Raw genomic sequence first — 19,740 nt, forward strand, 5'->3', positions numbered from 1 at the left:
CTGCAGTTAAGTAACTTGCCCAGGATCATAGAACTAGCAAATGGTGGAGCTAGGATTCAAATCCTGGCCACCTGACTATTGTGCAGACAACTCTTACATTGCTCTGTCTCTTAAGAAGGAGGGCCTGAGCCAAGCTGCAAGTTTAGATCACTAGGAGCAGGGCCCCAAAGACGGTCACTGGGAATTTAGGAAGATACCAGAACAGGAATTGAGGGCCAGAACCCAAGCAGCTGCTCTGTTATCAGAATGAGGCGTCATCTGGTTCAGGGTTTGGGTGGGGAAAGGGTCTGGTTTGATCTGAGAGGGGTATGAGCAGCCCTGTGATCCCCGATGTGGGCTCAGAGCTTGAACCCAGGCTTGGCCAGGTGGTGCCTTGTATGCCGAGGGGGATGAAAGACCCATGGGCTCTCGTGTTTTCTTTTCAGCAGGGGAGGGCCTGGCTCTGTGAGGATGCACTCTGAGACAGAGCTGGATTGCCCAGGCCCACCTGGGCTCCGGCTCCGGGGGGCAGGGCCTGGTGTTCCTCACCGCTGCATCCTCGCTGCGCCCAGAAGCACCTGGCTTGCAGGAGGCGCCCACTGCGTGCTTGTGAATGAATGGTGGGTGCCAAGGCTGAGCTCATCGCTCCACCGCTACCTTAATAAAAATCTAGGAGTAGCTTCTAAGATAGCTCCCCAGAGCCCAGAAATCCCAAGATAGGACATTTTTAGGCATCAGTGTGAATTCTGAAAAGCTCACTTTCCTTCAAGCCAAAGGAACAGCTGGGCCATCCCTCCCTCGATGGACGGAAGAGCTGCTGCCAGATGTGTAGGAGGAGAAGGCTGTGGGCCAATACGCCGCTCCATACTGAGTTTCTTTGACTAGAGGAATGGATCTGTACTGAGAGGTCTGCAATCTCGCCATAAATAATAATGCATATAATATATTCCTCTGTGCTTTTCAGATTCCAAAAGGCTTTCGCATCCATGATCTCACAGAACCTCATAGCCAAGTGTGAGTGTTAGGAAGGCATAGAGTGGGGTCGTGGGTGGGGAAAAGGGTAGGGAACAGATAGTTACTTTTCACCGATACAGAAAAGGAGCATAGAGAGGATTTGGGGACTTTTTCAAGACCATCTGACTGGTATGCAGTGGGGCAAGGACCTGAATCCGGAGACCTTCTGACCCTTAGTACACAGGGGAATGAAGCATGACCTTGAAGGCTAGAGGTCCAGAAAATGGCCACAAACCTGGTTCCTACCATGATAGTGGCGACAAGAGGAATTGAGTATGAGTGGGGCTTCCCCAAGGGGACAGACTGTTCATGAGAGGCCAGGGAAAGGATGCCCATTTTGGTGTCAGTCTGGCCAAGGTTGGGAAAGGGGCCAGATAATGTAACTTTTGCCTTTTACGTGGATCTTGGGGAAGATTTTTTACCTGTCATGCATTGGATATCCCTCCATGGTCCTATCAGCTGGGCAGTGTGGCACTTGGGCAAATAACAGAATGGACATTCATGTCCCCTAACATTTTTAGCTTGATTAGTATTTTATTAAAATTAACTATCAAAGGCTGCTAAGAAGGTCAAAACTAGAAAGCAATTCTTTTATTTACTAAGGGCCTACTAGGGACTATAAGATAATAAACTGCAGCCCAAGTACTCAAGGATCTGGCCAGTAGTGGTGGAGCAGGTGGAGGCAGATAACAAAATAATCACAGAACCTCTGCTTCTGACTGACAAAGTGCCTGGTAGGGAACTGCTCTCCCACAGTAAACAACAAGGAATTCAGACACAATATTTGAGGAGCTGCTTTTGACACTGAACACAGGCAAAGCGGAAGTGTAATCCTGAGGGAAGGGAAATACATGAGGTGAGCCCTACCTCTGCCCAGCCTTCTGCGGGGCAACCTTCTGGAATAGAGGGAGAAAGGTAGAGTCTGAGAAGTGCAAAATGGCTTAGCCGGTGTGGCTCAGTGGTTGAGCATCGACCCATGAACCAAGAGGTGTCCAGTTGGATTCCTGGTCAGGCCACATGCCCAGGTTACGGCTCGATCCCCAGAAGGGGGTGTGCAGGAGGCAGCTGGTCAATGACTCTCTCATCACTCCCTCACTCCCCCTTCCTTGCTCTCTCTGCAATCAATAAAAAAAAAAAAAAAAATATATATATATATATATATATATATTTTTTTTTTTTTTTAAAAAAAAAGAAGTGCACCATGGTCTCACTGAGCTAAAGAGCATAGATTAGAGTTCAGGGCCACTGAGGAAGCTGTGAGTGGTGGAGAAGGCTCTCAGAGAGGAAGGAGCTGAGCAGAGAGGTGCCCCCAGAAGTCTGCATGAGTGTTCCCCAGGGATTTTAGATGAAGATGGGCTCCTCAGGCACATGGTGAGACTCTCTAAGGCTTAGCAGAGAGCAGCTGAGAGCTGGGAGAGAGCTAGACCAGAACCCTGGAGGCTGCACATGGCTCACGGTTATCGGTGTTTCAGCCCAGGCAAAGTGAAGAGATCTCACTGAACAACTCAGGGTACTTATGGTACAGAAAGTTCACATTTTAGGAGTAAGGAGTGTGTTCTACAATAAAAAACAGCACACCCTAAAACTAAGAATAAAATAAAAAACGAGCAGCCCTGAAGGAGTGAAACCAACCTGACTAGATGAAGATAACCTGCCAGTAATTTAATTGCCTAATAGACCAGAACTCAAATACTCTTCAAGGGTAGACAACATAAGCTCTAAAATGAATAATCCACAATGTTTAGTATACAATCTAATAGCGCTATACATGTGAGCAGACGGGAAATTGGAGGCCATGGTTTCAAAAAAGAGAGAGAGAGACAGGCCCTGTGATGAGCGGGAACGCGCAGACTGGAACTTCATAGCAGCCGCTGTGCGCGTGTTTAAGGGCTCGAAGGGACATATAAACATAATGCTTTAAGGTCTGAAGAATCTCAGCAGAGAAACTGGGCCTATAAAAAAGAATGGAGGGGAATTCTAGAATTTAGAAGCGCAATGTCCAAAATATTACCGGAATAGATTGAACAGCATATTAGAGACTGTGGAAGAAAGGATTTGGACATTTAAAGAGATTAATAGACTATTTAATATGCAGAACGAAGCAATGATTTTTTTTAAAAAACAGCTAAGCCACAGTGGCCTGTGGGATAATATCTAAATATTTATAACTATATGAATATTTATAGTAAATATTTAGATATCTAAAAATATGTATAATTATAGTTTCAGAAGGTAAGGAGAGAGCTAGTGGGCAGAAAAATATATTTGAAGAAATAATGGCTAAAAAGTTCTTATATGTGGTGAAAAATAAACCACTTATACATCCAAGAGCCTCATGCACTCCAAGCAGGATAAATACAAAGAAAACAGTACCTATGGACATTACAGTCAAGCTGCTGGAAAACCAAAGGCAAAGAGAAAACTTAAAAGCACAGACAAACCTGGGACAACATGAGCAACAAAATAATCATAGTGATGGATTATAACTCAGAGAATAAAGTAAATATCCATGTATTTATACTGATATAAATAAATAACTGAATTTTAAAAATGAGAGAGAAGAGACAGCTCTTCCATGTTGTGGAATACTAATTAATAGCTGTAGAAGGAAAAAGGGAAATAGGAAATTATTAGTATAATACTGATTCTAGGTAGAGTATGTATGTTAAGTTTAGGATGCATATTGTAATCCCTAGACAGACGCACACACACACACACACACACACACACACACACACACGAACCACAAAGCAGAGGTGTAGCTATGAAGCCAGTGAAAGAAAAAAAGAATTATCCCAGAAGGCAGAAAACAAGAAACAGTGTAACCAAAAAGATGGACTAACAGATGGTAGACTTAAATGCAAGCATCAATTATGATACTAAATGTAAATGGATATGTAAATGGCCCAGCCCCTTTCCTTCCCTGGGCTGGGAATTTGGCAGGGACTCACTTGCATGGTCATTGAGGTTGGGAACAGGGTTGCAGACTTTCTAGTGGGTTCGCCAGGGCTTGGGCTAGGCTGGGGACTTGGACAGCATGTTTGCTGGGCCACTGCCCACCCCAAGTGGTTGGTGCCAGCAGAGCTAGGTTGAGGAGACACCTGAGTGGCTGGTAGACTTAATTATACACACACACACACACACGCACACACACACACGCACGCACACACACAGCAAATAGGTAAATACTTAGGCAAGAGATGTAGCCAGGCTGTGTGACTTGGATTTTGCTCCAGGGGCAATGACAATGCTGTTGAAACAGCTTCTGGCCTAGGGGGTCTTTTTGACCTAGGGGTGGTATATGGATCTGGAGCCTCAAGTCCCAGGTCAAGAAGCCCAGGTATGCTTTGTGGGCTGGCTCCTCCCCTGCTCTCTTGCAAATTGCTAGTGACACTTCTGCTAATGTGTGTCGCCATTATGTGTATCCTAGTGTTTGGGAGGTCTAAGAAGGTAGTGTCCACCTCTGTGGGGGGGGGGAAGGCTAGAGAGGGGGGCACATCAGATGAAATTACATGAAAGAGATGATATCTGAGAGGTTTTGAAGGATAAATGGAATTTTCCAGGTGGAAAAAGGAAGTTAGATTAGTCAGATAGAAAGGCATGGAATGTTTGGGAAAGGTATCTTCTTGGGCTAGGGTGGGAGATGAGGCAGAGAGTTGAGTCAGGGCCAGTTTTCAGGCATCTTGTGTCTCAAGGAGGGCTTAGGGAAGCCCAGGGGCAGCCTGAAGGTCCTCAAGGGAGCCCAGGAGCTGGAGAGATTTCCAGATCCTCTCTGAGGCCTTAAGCCTTGTTTTAGAGCTACCCATTCCACAGGCTGCACCAGCCCCAGGCACTCCCTGGTGCCCTCCTGCCTCACAGGGCTACTGGCATTTTGCCCCTTGGAGCATTGTGAGGTTTCTAGTCTGGGGAAGACCCAGAGACCATGAGGAAGGATTTGTGTGTGTGTGGGGGGGGAGGGACTTTGAGGAAAATATGATAAAGCTCCAAAGCCTGTGAGTTTGAGTTTGGAGAGAGTACACAACCATCCCTCTTTATCCATGGTTTAGCTTCTCATAGTTTCAGTTACCCGCCGTCAAGTGTAGTCTGATATTAATTATTAAATGGGAAATTCCAAAAATAATTTGTAAGTTTTAAATTGGGAGCAGTTTTGAGTAGGTCCCACCCCTCTGTCCTGCCAGGAATGTGAATCATCGCTTTGTCCAGGCTGTGTTTCTCTGTAACCCTACTCTTGGTTATCAAATAGATGGTGACAGAATCACAGTGCTTGTGTTCAAGTAACCCTTATTTTCCTTCGTAATAGTCCCAAAGTGCAAGAGTAGTGAGGCTGCCAGTGGCCTGGCTCAGGGTTCTATTCCCCATCTGGGCACATGCCTGGGGTTGCGGGCTCCATCCCCAACAGGGAGCATGCAGGAGGCAACCGATCAACAACTCTCATCATTGATGTTTCTGTCTCTCTTTCCCTCTCTCTTCCTCTCTCTGAAATCAATAAAAAACATATTTTAAAAAAAAAGTGATGATGCTGGCAATTTTGATGTGTCAAGAGAAGCTGTAAAGTGCTCCCTTTCATTGAAAAGGTATATATATATAAGAAAAAACAGCTTGGTACTATCTGCAGTTACAGGCATCGGATTGGGGTCTTGGACCGAAGCCCGGGGGTGTAAGTGTGTGTGTATGTTTGTGGGGAACTACTGGACTGTGACCTGAAATGTTTATCAGATACTTCTATGTGTGAGCAAGTATTTGCAGAGAGAGGCCTTTATGGACATCTCTGCTTATACGAGCTTGAGATGTGGTTTTGTCCTTGAGACTTACAGTCTGCCTGAAAACCAAACTAACCCAAGAAAAAAAATAGTGACTAACAAAGGACTAAACCAGTGCCGGACAGAGCAGGCAGTCAACAGATTTTTGCCAATTAAATGAATGAAACTGTGAAGGAGTGATCCTCAAGGCACAGAGGGAAGGGGCAATGCAGGTGGAAGAGGGAGCCATGCGGGAGTCTCCGAGAAGCCGGGACTCGACCGGGAGAGGGGCCGGGAGAGGGACCACACGCTCCTGGCTTTTCCGAGCATACCCAGCGCACGGGCTGCACCCTGGGCCAGGGTGCCTGCGGAAGACGGGCCGAGCCCACGGTCCCCTGCGGTCCCAGCCTCGCCCGCCCGCCCGCGGATGGCGGCGGTGGGAAGGGAGCGCGGTTTTCCGCCGCCCACTCTCCAGCACGAGGTCCAGAAAAGGGCCCTAGGGGAGGAAGCGCGAGTCCGTGGCCCGCCCCGTTGCGTCCCACCCACGGCGTCCCCTGCCCGCCCCTCCCCTCCAGCTGCGGGAAAAGCGGCCGCGGGCGCTGCTGCCGGCGCGGGGCGGGCGAGATGCGAGCGCAGCCGCTCTGGGCCGCGGCGCTGCTGCTGGGGGCGCTGGCGCGCGGCGTCGGCGCGGGTGAGTGGGGCGCGGGTGGCGGCAGCGCGGGCCCTCGGAGCGCGCCGCGTCCCGCCGCGGCCGGGGTCGCACCGTCGGAGCGGGAACCCCGGCGGGCGGGTCCCGCCCGGCTGCGCGCGGAACGGGCGCGGGAGGCGGGGGCCGTCGGAGCCCGGCGCGGGGACCTTCCCGGCCCGGGGCGGCGGGCGATGGGCGCCCGGAGGCGGGTCCTCCCGGGGACGCAGCCGGTCGCCGCGGGGGGCGCCCCGCGCTCGGCACAGGTGGCCTGGCCCGTGGCTGGGAGGCCGGCCGCGGCTTCCCGGGGCGGGCCGCGCGTGGGCTGAGGCGCGCGGCTGTAGCTTCTCCGCCGAGGGCGCGCGCACTTCTCCCGAGTTGTAGTTTTCTCATTTATTGTGTTTAACGTGGTGGCTCCCTGCGGGAGCGACTCGGGGGAGGGTGCGGCTCTTCCCCCCGCGGTGTTCCCGGGGGGCAGCGGCGCCTCTGCTTCCGGCGCGCACCTCGCACCCGAAACGCCTCCAGCGTGCGCGGGGAGCCCCCCAAGGGTCCCCGAAGCTGGCTCGGATCCCCGGCTTTGTCTCCCGCGGCTGCGCTTGCTGTCGGCGGCTTGGTGCTGGGGAGGGGCAGAGCGCCGCGCGCCTCGAGGTGCGCCCCCCCTTTTTCCAGAGTCCTGTGACCCCCCCTGGGCGAGTGTTCCCCCGCAGAGGGGCACGCGTGTTCATTGCCATACTTTCCGTGAAGGGAGTGGTATTCATTGTAACAATTTAGGTCCTGCAGACGGTACTTTTTTTTTTTTTTAAAGTAAGATTTATTGATCCGTCCATTTGTGTGTGTGTGTAAGCGATTATACAGGACAAGGCAACAATATCTTTTTTAAAAAAAAATCACATGTGGTTGACATACAAACATGCTGTATATATTTAATATATAGAACTTGATGAGTTTGGAGAGAAGTGTACACCCATGACACCATCACCACATTCTGTGAGTGATAATCTTCATGGAGAAGTTACAGACACTTTTCGGGGGCTGCTGGAGTTGTTACTGCTGAAGCTTCCCATGTGATAGAAGCACAAACGGGTCAACTGGTGCGTTTCGTGTGCAGTGAGCAGCCCCATGACGGTGGCACAGGAATGTGAGTCTCCAGCATGCCTCCCGGGAGATGTTGCAGCCCTGGTTCAGATGCTGCCTGCTGTTGATGGGGCAAGGGGGAAATACAGAAGGACAGCTCAGCTGTCTCTTAGGGAGAGCCTGCTTCTGTGAACGTAAACCATTTTCTGTTTTCTTTTCACATCCTCAGCTTTCTGAATTCCTGGATGATTTCTGAGTGTAATCATTATATATTTTTTACAGTTTTAGAAGCAAGGTAACATAAGGTAGAGCCAGGTTCGTGGCTCAATATTAGTGAGGATGAGTGCATATGTTATTTTGGTGTGTTTCTCTCCACCCCTCAACCTTAGAATATCTTTTGTTGATCTGGTTTACACATTGTAATGACCCATGTAGGATTCTACTGCATTGGCATACCGAAGCTTGCATTCCAGTATCCTGTAGATCTGTTCACAGATTCCTTGTGATTTGGGTGATTTCTGCAGTGGTGACTGGTTGTGCTGAGCTAGTCCCAGACTCCCTCTGAGGCAGGGTAGAGTGGTGTTTAAGAGCATGGGCTCTAGAGCCAGACCTCCGAGTAATCAGCCCCCAGTAAAAGCAGATCTTTTATATTTAAAACCCCCATGCTCTTAAACACTACTGGTGGCTGGGTTGCAGGTGTCATCAGATCCCTGGGGAAGCAGGCAGTAGGGTAAGAATAGGAGAGTTATGTTGCGACACACAGTATTGAAGGGACACAGAAAGAGCTGGGTGTGGGTGGCAGAGAGACACTGTCCCAGGATAGTAGAGACTGGTATGGGGAGAAGAGAGGTGAGGGAAGAGCTGAATTTTGGAATCTATGTACAAAGGTGATCTTTTTAGCATCACCCAAGAAGTATTGGGCTTTGTGGTTTCCCAATATATAGGTCTTTATTCTAACATGGAATCCCATGGATAACAAGTTTTGTTTGCTGTCATCTAAATTGATTGGTTCTGAGCTGAAGTACTGATTCCTCCTCCTGAGTCTTGGAAACTATAACTGAACTCTCTGTAGCAACCCTCAGTGCCTGAGAAGACATGGGAGGAAAGCTTGTTGGCTGGGGAAAGGGACAGCTATGGCTTACAGCCAGTCAGATGTGGCTTTAAGTCTTGATTTTAACTCTTACTGGCTCTGTGGCCTAGGGCAAGTTACTTAATCTCTTGAGCCCTCAGTTTCCTCATCTGTAAAGTGGAGAACACAATACTTCTATGATTACACCAATTAAATGAGATAAAGGCACAAAATAAATATAGGTATTCAATAAATGGCATCTACTATTGCCATTATTCTTGCTGTACATAGTACCTACTACGTATTGGAAGCAAGAGCTGTCACTGCTTCATGAATGTGGGCAACCCAGACTCCCAGGATGAGACCGCTGGGGTCCCTTTTCCCACACCTATGTGGCAAAGGGCCCCTTCTGATTTCAACCCATTCCCTATTGGCAGCTTGGCATATCTCGGCCACTCTGTCCCATCGAGAACCTGCAGAAGAGGCCAAGGAGGAGAGAGGCTTATACATTTGCTTTGTCCATGAGAAAACCTTAAATCCTGCCTCTGGGTCAAGAGGAAAGGAAAAGTGATCCACAGGATTTCAGGTTCCGTGAAGAGAAGGGCATGTGTCTTTGTTCGACATTCCATGCCTGGTGCCTGGCATGTAGGCAGCAACATAAATGCCTACGGAATGCCAGGAAAAGGCATCTGGAGGTGATGTGTTTCACCTTCAGAACTCAGTAGCTGAATATCTGCTTTCATTCACGGAAGATCCTCACATGCTCCACCTGGGCAGTCTGGAGGAGAGTAGAATACAGCCGAGGCTACGAGTTCTTTGGGCATTTGGACCTTTGCACTATCGCACCATATATACATCTGACCTGAGGGTGCTGGGAAGTCAGGGGACCCTCTGTGAAGTGTCTGGCTCCCCCCCAGCCTTCCTGGAGGGGACACCAGGAGGGCAGCATTCTCCTTTATCCTACTCAAAACTGAGTGCGAGCTGCAGAGGTCTCCTGGGGCAGCAAGCGAGGAGGGCGAGTCTGGGTGTGACTCTGGGATTTCCTAATAGGAATTCTTCCTCTGCAACGCGCCACCCCACTCGGGATCTCTGGTTATCATCCCCTCCCAGCCCTAAGGATCCTCCTGCCCTTGTTGGCAGGAATGGTGAGGAAGCATGCCCACAGGAACCACAGTCGTGAATCAGCAGACAGATAATTAACTGGGGGAATGACTGAGCAGCTTCAGGGATAAACCACTGGACTCGACCCAGCCCCCTGTGCTGCCCACAGAGCTGGCCTGCTGCTTCGCCCCCTCGCCCCTTCTCCTGAACCCTGACCCTTCCTGAGCGGGAAGGTCATTGTCCCTGATGGAGCTCAGGTCACAAGTGGAAATGCAGGTGGGAGCAGGGAAATCACACTGCCTAGTCTCCCCGAGTGAAATGCTGGCATTTATTTAAATGTGAAACTCTCCAGCAAAAAAGGGAGAAAATCTGCCTTTCTCCCCATGCACATGGTATCTCCAGGAACACTCATTTTTTAAAAGTTAAGTTTATTGAGGTATAATTTATGTACAGTATAAGTCATTCATTTTAGGTGTACAGTTCTATGGATTTTGACAAATGCATACATTCAGGTGACCATCACCATCATCAAGATACAGAGTATTTCCATCACCCCAAGCCAGCGATTTTCAATCTTTTTCATCTCGTGGCACATATAAACTAATTACTAAAAAATCTATTACATTTTTTGCTGATCTGACCCCCAAAAAGCTATAATATTGATTCATTCACACCAGACAGCTACTGTTGTGTTGGCTGTTGTCATTTTTTTTAATAGTCTAAGGGAAAAGAGGTCAGTGCTCCTCACTAAATAGTCAGGTATTGCATGTTTTAAGAATTCTTGCGACATGCCAGTGTGCCTGCTGTGACACACCAGTTGAAATAGCTGCCCTAAACAGTTCCCTTGAGCTCCTTTGTCATCGATTCTCTTTCCCCATTTTTAGTTTCTGGCAACCAGTGATCTGTGTCCTGTCCTTTAGTCCTGCTATTTATAGCATATGATATAAATGAAATACAGTATGTAGTCTTCCAAGTCTGGCTTCTTTCACTTAGTATGATACACTTGAGATTCCTTGGTTGTTGTTGCATGTATCAGAACGCTAAGAGGTTATCCAAGGAAACATCATCTTCCTCAGATATTGACGTAGTTACCCTGACAGCAGGGGGCTATATCCATTAAACCTGGATCCAATTCCCAATTTCTAAATTTTCTAATTGGACAGATGCATTTGAGCCCTGTAAATTAAGCCATTAGATTTCCCAAGTGCTAAGTAGTAATGTCTTCAGGATATTGGAGAGATTTTTCCAGCAACTGGCACTTATTCTGGGTCCTAAAAGCATTGGCTAGTTTGTGGCCAAATATGGTATGTCACAATCCTTGGAGGCAGAAGCTGTTAAGTAAACCTGGGGCTGTTCTTTTACATTTTTTTTGGTAGCATCTCTGAAAAAACATCCCACCGTAAGTCTTCCTTTCTGCTTTCTGTCATGTTCCCACAAAAAGATGACTTCCCCTCCCTCTCAGCGTTTCTTAGTTCAGTTAGTAAAGACATTCAAGTGTTCAAGGAGAGAGTGAGATGATATATGGTCATTATAAGAAAGTCAAACATTGGAGAGTAAAGTGGTTGGTTCCCCTCTACTTCTCTTTCCCCATAATGCCCACTATTGATCAGATCCCCGGGGTGTTCAGTTTAGATCTTTCTCTCATGTGCATGTGTATTCCTTTACCTAAACGTGTCACATTTTTTAAACTTACAAAAGCCACTTCCTTTCATATAGAAAACCAACAGCACTTCAGTGTGAAAAGAACTGTGGGTCTGGAATTGAGAAACTATATTTGATTTGTGGCTCTACAGGCTTTTTTATCAATTTCCCAGGTGACTTTAAACAAGTCATCTTACCTCTGGGCCTCAGTCTTTTGGTGTCTTAGGGCCAGAGAAACAGGCAAAGGAGATGAAGGGAAAGGCTTTGGTTTGCTCCTGCCCCTTCCCACCATCAACTGGAGTTTTCCCTTTATCTGATGCATAATGTGGAATTCCATATAAGGATTTTTTTGGAGGGAAAAAAGAGAGGTCTGCAAGCTAAAAGTATGCTTCAAAAACTTCATTCTAGAAGAGAGCTCCAGACATTTAGCAAAAGGCACATTTAGTAGCCACTTTAAAAGTCCATGTAGTCAACCCTACATCTCCTTGCTAATGAAATTCTTGATAAATATAATTATTTATCATTATTGTTATTTCTCAAGCAGGATTATCGTAACGGGATCATTGTCACTTAGTAATATACACTAGGCATCTTTTTATGTCAGTTTATGGCTTGCCATCATTTATCCCAGGGGTTATAATTCGGCATACTGTTATATGGATATACCTGAATTTTCTTAACCAGTTTCCTGTTGGCAGACATTGGGTCATTCCCAGTTATCTGCTACTACAAGTAAAACTGCAAGGGACACCCTTATTCATTATTATGCCTCTTTGTTCAAGTGTTTCCAGAGGCTGAATTTTTTGAACTAAAGTTGCTGGGTCAAAGGACAAGATATTTAAATTTTAATAGGTTTTGCCAAATTGTCCTCCCAAATGGTGTGACCAATTTGCCTTCCTACCAAGACAGGTTGGCAGCGAGGACTGGTGGCAGCACCATTGTCTGCTGTCCAAACCCACAAGACATGGGCCGGAGGAGGAAAAGCAGCAGAAGTGGCCAGCTGATGGCAAGGAGGTCACCCCCAGGGCGCTGCTGGGCTGGGCCTCAAGCAGAGCTTGGTACAGGCTTGCCTCTTCTCTGTCCTGCATGAATCAGATGGGAGGCGAGGCCTGTACTGATAAAATTTTCCAGAACTTGAGATGCAGCATTTGAATCAGATATCAGGTAGGCCACTGAGGACTTGGAGGAAAGGGAACCTTTGTGCAGATTGGTGCAGCCAGTCATACTGGAAAACAGTATGGAGGTTCCTCAAAAAATTAAAAATGGAACTACTTTATGACCCCGTGGTTCCACTTCTGGGCATATATCCAAAGAACCCCCAAACACTAATTCAAAAGAATATATACGCCCCTGTGTCAAAGCAGCATTATTGCAATAGCCAAACTATGGAAGCAACCCAAGTGCTCATCAGTAGACCAGTGAATAAAGAAGATGTGGTATGTATATACAATGGAATATTACTCGGCCATAAAAAAGAACGAAAGCTGACCATTTGTGACAGCATGGATGGACCTAGAGGATACCATGCTAAGTGAAATAAGTCAGCCAAAGAAAGACAAATACCATGTGATTTCACTTATATGTGGTATCTAAAGAACAATGCAAATGAACAAACAAAACAGAAACAGGCTCATAGATACAGAGAACAGACTGACAGCTGTCAAAGGGGAGGGGTGGGTCGGAGGGCAGAAAGACAGGACTCTGAGGATGGGCTTTATAGAGTGTTCAGCACATGGCTACCTAGTTAGTGCAGTTAAAGATGATAACCAGACATGATCTGGCTTCACTTACAAGGGCAGGATCTACTGGCTGAAGGGTCAGTGAAAGGGTATAACCAGTGATCAAAACATTTGAGCTTTGTCCAAAGGGATTTACTTGCTCAGAGCAAAATCCTTTCCCATCTTTCCATGATGCCTCACATGCTGTTCACCAGCAAGTCCCCAGAATATACCTAGGGTCTGACCACACTGTTGACACCACTACCATCCACATCCAACCCCCTGCCATCCGTTGCCTGGATTATTGTAATAGCTTCCCAATTGGTCTTTTTCTGGTCTTGGATGATCTTTTGCTGCTCACCTCTGCTCAGATTCCTCCAGTGGCTTCCCACCACATGGAAAATGAAAGCTGTGCTCCCTACCACGGCTACAGTTTCCTAGTGTTACCACCCCTGACTGCTTCTCTAACCACCTCTCTGCGTCTCTCCTCCTTCCTCTCACTATGTTTTTAAGAGGCTGAGGTCCATCTAGCTCTTGTCATGGTTTATTTTCTGTGATGCTCACCCCCTAGATGTTACCAAGACTTACTTCTATGTATCATATTGAGATGTCAACTCAGGCCTTTCCTGACCACCTTCTCTAAAGGAGTCTCCCTCCTCTCAATGACACGATTCCTCCATCCTGCTTTATTTTCTAAAGCGTTTACCACCATTTGAAATTGTACTTTTTGTTGTGTATGTTTTGTTTTCACCTTCCTCACTGAAATTTGAGCTCCACAAGAGTAGGTTTGTTGAGTTCATCAATGTGTCTGCAGTGCCTAGAAGAGAGCTGGGCACAGTTAGGTGCTCAATAAAAATGTGTTGAGTAAATGAATGAATGAATGAATGAATGAACGCTGACACCATTGATATATATGAGTAGAAAAGTGTAAAACTAACCACTTTTCCACTGTCCATAGGTGGATTAACCATAGCAAAGTTTTCATTCCAAGCTGGCTTTTCTCAATTATGTAGAGTATTTCAGGGCAATGTTTCTCAAAATCCTATCATATTTGCTATGGAAATGCAAATCCATTTTGTATTAGGGTCTTAGGGCTGCCATGACTGGGTGGCTTAAGACAACAGAAATGTATTCTCTCTGGAGCCTAGAAATCTGAAATCAAGGTGTTAGCAGGGCCCTGCTCCCTTTAAGACTCTGGAGAGAATCCTTCCTTGTGTCTTCCTGTCTTCTGGTGGTGGCTGGCAGTCCTTGGCACTCCTTGCCTTCCAGTTGCAACACTACAATCTCTTTGTCATCACGTGGCATTCTCCTTCTGTATCTCTGTCTGCAATTCATCTTTACCTCTTATAAGGACATCAGTCTTATTGGATTAGGGCCTACCCTAATGATTTCATCTTGATTACATCTCCAAGAACCCTATTTTCAAATAAGGTCACAATCATAGGTGCTGGGGATTAGGACTTCAACATATCTTTTGGGGGGACTCAGTTCAACCCATAACACATTTTAATATTGGTGGAAGCAAATTGTACACAAATGCCTTCCGATGTTAAATACCCTACTTAATTGGCTCTGATGTACTTTAAAAAAACATTTTGAAATCTCTAAAATCAGGATGCATCCTACATGGTAGTTTGGATTTCCTACTGCTTTGGGCAATGCTTACTGGAGCTTTCTGCTCAGAGCATGGAGGTATGTGTTACCTTCCACTCCACCTTCCTGTCTCCTTCCCCTTTCTTGTGTTACTGAACCGCTGCTACATTTAATGAAATAAAAAAAATAAAAAAAATCTCTTAGGAACTTGCTCTAGAGAAACCACTTGTGTACCCATAGGGCAGTTAGCATGAGATGTTTTGTTTTCGGATGACTCACCCAGCCAGGTGACTGGGCTGGAAGATCAGGCACTGCCTGAGTCACCCTGGGTCCCCATGGACCTCATTAGTGATGAGCCAAAAGTCAGGGGCAGGGCTGGGGCCCCAGGCCAGGACTGCCTGGCAGACAGTAAGAGAGATGTCCATAGTGTCTGCAGTACATATCTTCTTCCCACTAACACCTCTCCCTCTGACAGCCCTCTCCTGAAATCCCCTGGCCCCACGAGGGTGGCCTGTTTCTGCATTCTGACATCCTGTCTCATTGGACAGCACGTCCTCAAAATAGCTCTCATTGACGCATTATGACTTCCTTGTTTTTATTTTTCCTCTCCATTTTCCCCACCCTTTGTTTCTTTTCTGGTTCTGTGAATGGGGCTGAGATGCCAAGGCATAGCTTTCTACTTCTACTTTCCAGGCAAACTTCTTGGCTCCTCTTGTCTATTGTTTCTGACTGGCCTGCTCTTCTTGGCCATCCCTCCTAATGTGGATTTTTGAACACCGGCATTCCTAACTCCATTTAGAAGCCAGATCTGACGATCATTGTCCCCTAGCCTGAAGCATCTGGCTCCAGGCCCTCACCACACGTGTGTTCAGGGCATACTCAGCAGAATGGTGTCTTGGGGGGCGGGGAGCTGAAGAAAGTAAAACATTCACTGGCCTTAAACAGCTTGGTACTTAGGATAAAACAGCAACAACGAAACCAATAGCAGTTGTAGAAGCATTCATTGAGTACTTTCTGTGTGCCAGCGGTTGTGCTAAGAGCTGGATAGGGATTGGTTCATTGAATCCTTATAATCACCCTGTGAAGACCAAGGCCGGTCCCCCTTGTTCCCCTGCTCTGGCTAAACTGTCAGAGAAGAAAGGGGTGGTAAGAGTTTGTTTTTGGCCATGATAGAGTTCTGATGAAGATCCCCATTTCTCCAGCAGGGCTGAGTCTGGGCCCCTGAGGCTGAACAGGAACATAGGCCTTATGAATGACGGGAAACAGAGGCCCAAACTCCTTCCACATGTTCAGAAGGGAGAGGTGGCTTCAGAGAAGCAGCTCATTGAATCAGCATGGGCCAGGCTCAGAGACCTCTGATGAGTGAATCACTTTCAGCCACTGCATTCCAGGAACTTGCCCTTGGTGACAGGTCTTGGTAGGGGGTAGCATGCGGGGGAGGGTTGTTGGTTCTCATGAAATCAACCTATGATTCATTAAAAAGAGATGGTAAGGGGAACTAGGCAGCCATCACGCTTAGGCGCGACTTCCTAAAGAACAAACCCCAGCAGCTCATCCTCTGGGGTCAGGGCTGCTGTTCACTGGGAGGGGGTCTTGCTGTTACTTATTTCACATCTGACGAAGCTTCCCATTGTGGCTGCAAGTCAAGGACTCAGAAGAATGAATTTGAGAAATAATTTGAGAATGAAAGGATGGATAAATGTATAGACTGGGAAAGTTTTCCAAAAATAATTGGACAGTGCCCACACCCTCCACAGTCCTCTCCTCCTAACTCTTCACGTGGTCTCCTTTCCCTAGTGAAAATCAATGGCATTTATGTCCAAAATTACCTTCCTCGATGCCAATGGCCTCGGAAACTTCAAAAAGGGAAGCAGATACATAAAATAGTTCAGGCTGTGCTCCTCTCAGAACTCTTCCAATAGGCAGTAAAGGGGGACTGTGTTCACATCTGGCTGGAGAAAGAGCAATTGTGATTCAGAATTGGTTTGTGTTCTACAAGGCAGTAAACCCTAACCTTTGGGGGTTATCTTTTCTACCAGATAGCAATCATTCATGCTGCTGTTGGGTAAGAATCATAGACATTGTCCTCACTGAGAATCATTTCCATTGCTGTTGGTTTTCTGTAAGTGAACCTGTACTCTTAAAGAGCTGTATTTTAATGGATCGAAGTCAAGTAAAGGTACACACCACTAGGAAACCAGATAATCCCTAAGCTACCAGTCAGCACCCAGTGCCCACAACCTCCACAAAATAGATTTGCTGGTCTCACCAGCTGGGCACAGAGGGGCCCCTTTAGCAGACTGGATGAAGGCCCTGTCAGGATAACTGGGTCACGGGGAAGAGTGGGTCTTCCTCATTGCTCCCTATATTGGAAAAGGCGTTCCTAGGGGCGCTGAAGGGTTTGCCTGGCTGAGGCCAGGTTTACCTGAGCTAGGGAAGCACTGAGGATGGGGGCTTCTGTCCAAGCAAAAGCCGCAGGTTTTCTTCCAGGCTGGGTTTCTCGGGGTTATTTTGGTCCCTCTGGCTATCCCTGCTTGTCCCCCCTGCTTTTTCTCTGTCTTTGGACAGTATGAAGACTGCCACATTTGAGTGGCATTTTGTAGGGTACCAAGTACTTCTCCCTCATCTCACTGAATCCTTGCACACATCCTGTGCAATAGACATTGTCATTTCATAGGGGTTATTTGAGTTGCCCAAGGCCATGATACCGCTAATAAGAAGAGCGCTCAGAATTCAGATAGTCCAGGCTTTCCAAGTGCAAAAGTCTGCATTCTTCCAGCTTATATCAGTGAGCCTTTTCTAACATTTCTGCAGTTCTCCCTGGAGCATTCTGTGCTTGGATCCGAAAATATATGTATTGGGAAGTTTGATAAGATTCCAGAAGATTTGCTTTTTCCTGGCAGGCCAGTGGGACCCTGTCATGGCCGCCCCCTCCCCCCCCCCCAATTTAGGCTGCATATCAATGTTAGTGCATCAGGGCTTTGGAGCCCCTGTGTAGTAGCTGTGAATATATCATCAAAATAATTGGAGAAAGGACACATTGCCATTGCTCTGGACCTCAGATTTTCATTTGCACAGTGTAGGTGTCAAACCAAGCTGTTAACTCAAGCCTTTCCATCAGTTATGAGCTGACCCTTTGGTCCATGGCTCAGCCTTGCTCCATCACCTGGCATCACTGTGGCCTCATCAGTGGAGGTCAGTGATAAGTTTCCCCCAACCTTCCTCAAACAGCCTGTGTTTGGTAAATGTCTGTGGTCTGGCTGGGGGAGGTGTGTGTGCATCTGAGAGCTGTAAACCTGGGCATTTGGGAAAGTTGGGAAGGATGAGGCAGGGCCGTTACTTCATCAAGTCAGATCAAGGCTAATGCCTTTGTCTCTCTGTTGCAGGACCAAACATCTGCACCACACGAGGCGTGAGCTCCTGCCAGCAATGTCTGGCTGTGAGTCCCACGTGTGCCTGGTGCTCAGATGAGGTAAGGAGCAGACACCTAACCTTACTTATCCCCCAGGCTTAGCTGCTTTTGTGCGGGAACAGCCCCTTGTCCCTTCTGCGCAAAACTAGGGTGAAGCCTTCCCATTGATGGATGCTGAAGTGGCTATTATGGGGGTGTTGCTGGGAATGCGATCCAGGGTCCCCCCGTGGCCCACGGCCCTGGCTGATTTGGTTGGTCCTCCTGGACCACTGTAGCCATCACCACCCCTACCATACTTTGCTTCTTGCTGGGGTGGATACCCCCTGGGAGCAGGGCCTCAGGTCTCAAAGGGAGAGGTGGGAGAGGGTTATAGGTACAGCGGGGATGCTGGTTTATAGACACCCCAGAATTTTTAAAAGGCAAATAAAAAAGGATCTTGCCCTTGTGTGGGGGATGTTTCACCACAAGGTCTCTTTCCTTTTCCTTGCTGATGACTGGGCCTGTGGCTTTACCTCTCTGTCTCTCTGTCTCTGTCTCTGTCTCTCTCCCTTTTCTCCTTCCTTCCACCTCGTAGGTGTCAGTGAGAGAAGGACCAATTTGACGAGGATGGGAGGGTGACAGGAAAGGCTTAGCTGTGTCTAGGCAGAGGGTTGTTGTGTCTGGGGCCCTAGGGAATGAGTGTGTCTGAGGGGAATGGCTGTGTTTGTGGCTGGGATGGGAATTTGGAGCTGGCAAGACCTGGTGGGGTAGGGTGGGGGGGCTGTGAGTTCGGCTGGAGAGTTTCCAGTGATTACAGAGTCTGAGGCTGAGTCACTGGCCTGGCCCCTGGTTACCTGAACTCCTGGCACGGCTGCAGGTCAGCCACCTGAGGTGCCCTCTGTCACAACAGCAAGTTCCTGCCCTCTGCAGCTTTCTGACTGCTCTAACCCAGGCCCTCATTTCCTTCCCTATCTGCTGAGTTTCCTAAAAAGGAAACTTCCCTGGCAGGCTGGAGGGGGGGGGGCGTGGGGGGGGGGGGGAGGCTGTGTTTATGCCTCTACAGGAGGACTGCCTGCCAGAGGCAGAGGCCAGCTCAACACACTGCTTTGGCCTGTGTGCAATTCAGCACGGGAACCACTTCCAGAGGCAGCTGCCCAACATCTGGGCCACATTGACTTCATTTAGCAAATGAAACAGTCCCTGGGAGTGGGAGTGGGAGTGGGGGTGTGGAGGGGGAGGAATGACCTTTCCTCTTCACCGCAGAGGGTTGTCCACCCCTCTGGGCCGAGCTGGCTGCTCAAGTGTGATGTGGTCTCCTCCCTTGTCATTTGCCATATCTTCCATTGGTCACCATCCTGACAGTATTAAGCTTCTTTTACAAGGAGGTTGGAATTCTGCAGCTGAATCCTGGAAGAAGGGAGAACTGGATGGGGAGGGTGCCTTACTGGATGGATGGTCTGAAGCTGGCTTGGGGGGGGGTGTCCTGGGAGAACCCTAGTGTCTTCCTCCCTCCTTTTCCTCCCAAAGCAAGAGAAAATGGAGACAACTGTGGCCCAGAGGAGTCGGGGGGGGGGAGAAAACATATTCTTGGAGTGTCTGTCTTTCTGTCTTTTTTTTTTTTTTTTTTTTAATATATCTTTATTGATTTCAGGGGGAGGAAGGGAGAGGGAGAGAGAGCTAAAAATATCAATGATGAGAGAGTCATTGATCGGCTGCCTCCTGCAACCCCCCAACTG

The 19,740-nt window shown here is 47.9% G+C and overlaps 1 protein-coding gene across 1 annotated transcript in view; it reads left to right on the forward strand.

Moving 5' to 3' along the window:
* Positions 1-6,341: 6,341 nt before the first annotated feature.
* ITGB3 (integrin subunit beta 3) overlaps positions 6,342-19,740 on the forward strand; it is a 39,698-nt gene continuing 26,299 nt past the window's right edge. Inside the window, exons 1-2 of the mRNA XM_087825663.1 lie at positions 6,342-6,423; positions 18,000-18,085. Of these exons, the coding sequence (XP_087681789.1) occupies positions 6,357-6,423; positions 18,000-18,085 (153 nt within the window). The 5' untranslated portion in view covers positions 6,342-6,356. The remainder of the gene's footprint in view (positions 6,424-17,999; positions 18,086-19,740) is intronic.

The sequence above is a fragment of the Miniopterus natalensis genome, chromosome 17 (assembly GCF_054644295.1).
Source record: "Miniopterus natalensis isolate mMinNat1 chromosome 17, mMinNat1.hap1, whole genome shotgun sequence".
Classification (NCBI taxonomy): domain Eukaryota; kingdom Metazoa; phylum Chordata; class Mammalia; order Chiroptera; family Miniopteridae; genus Miniopterus; species Miniopterus natalensis.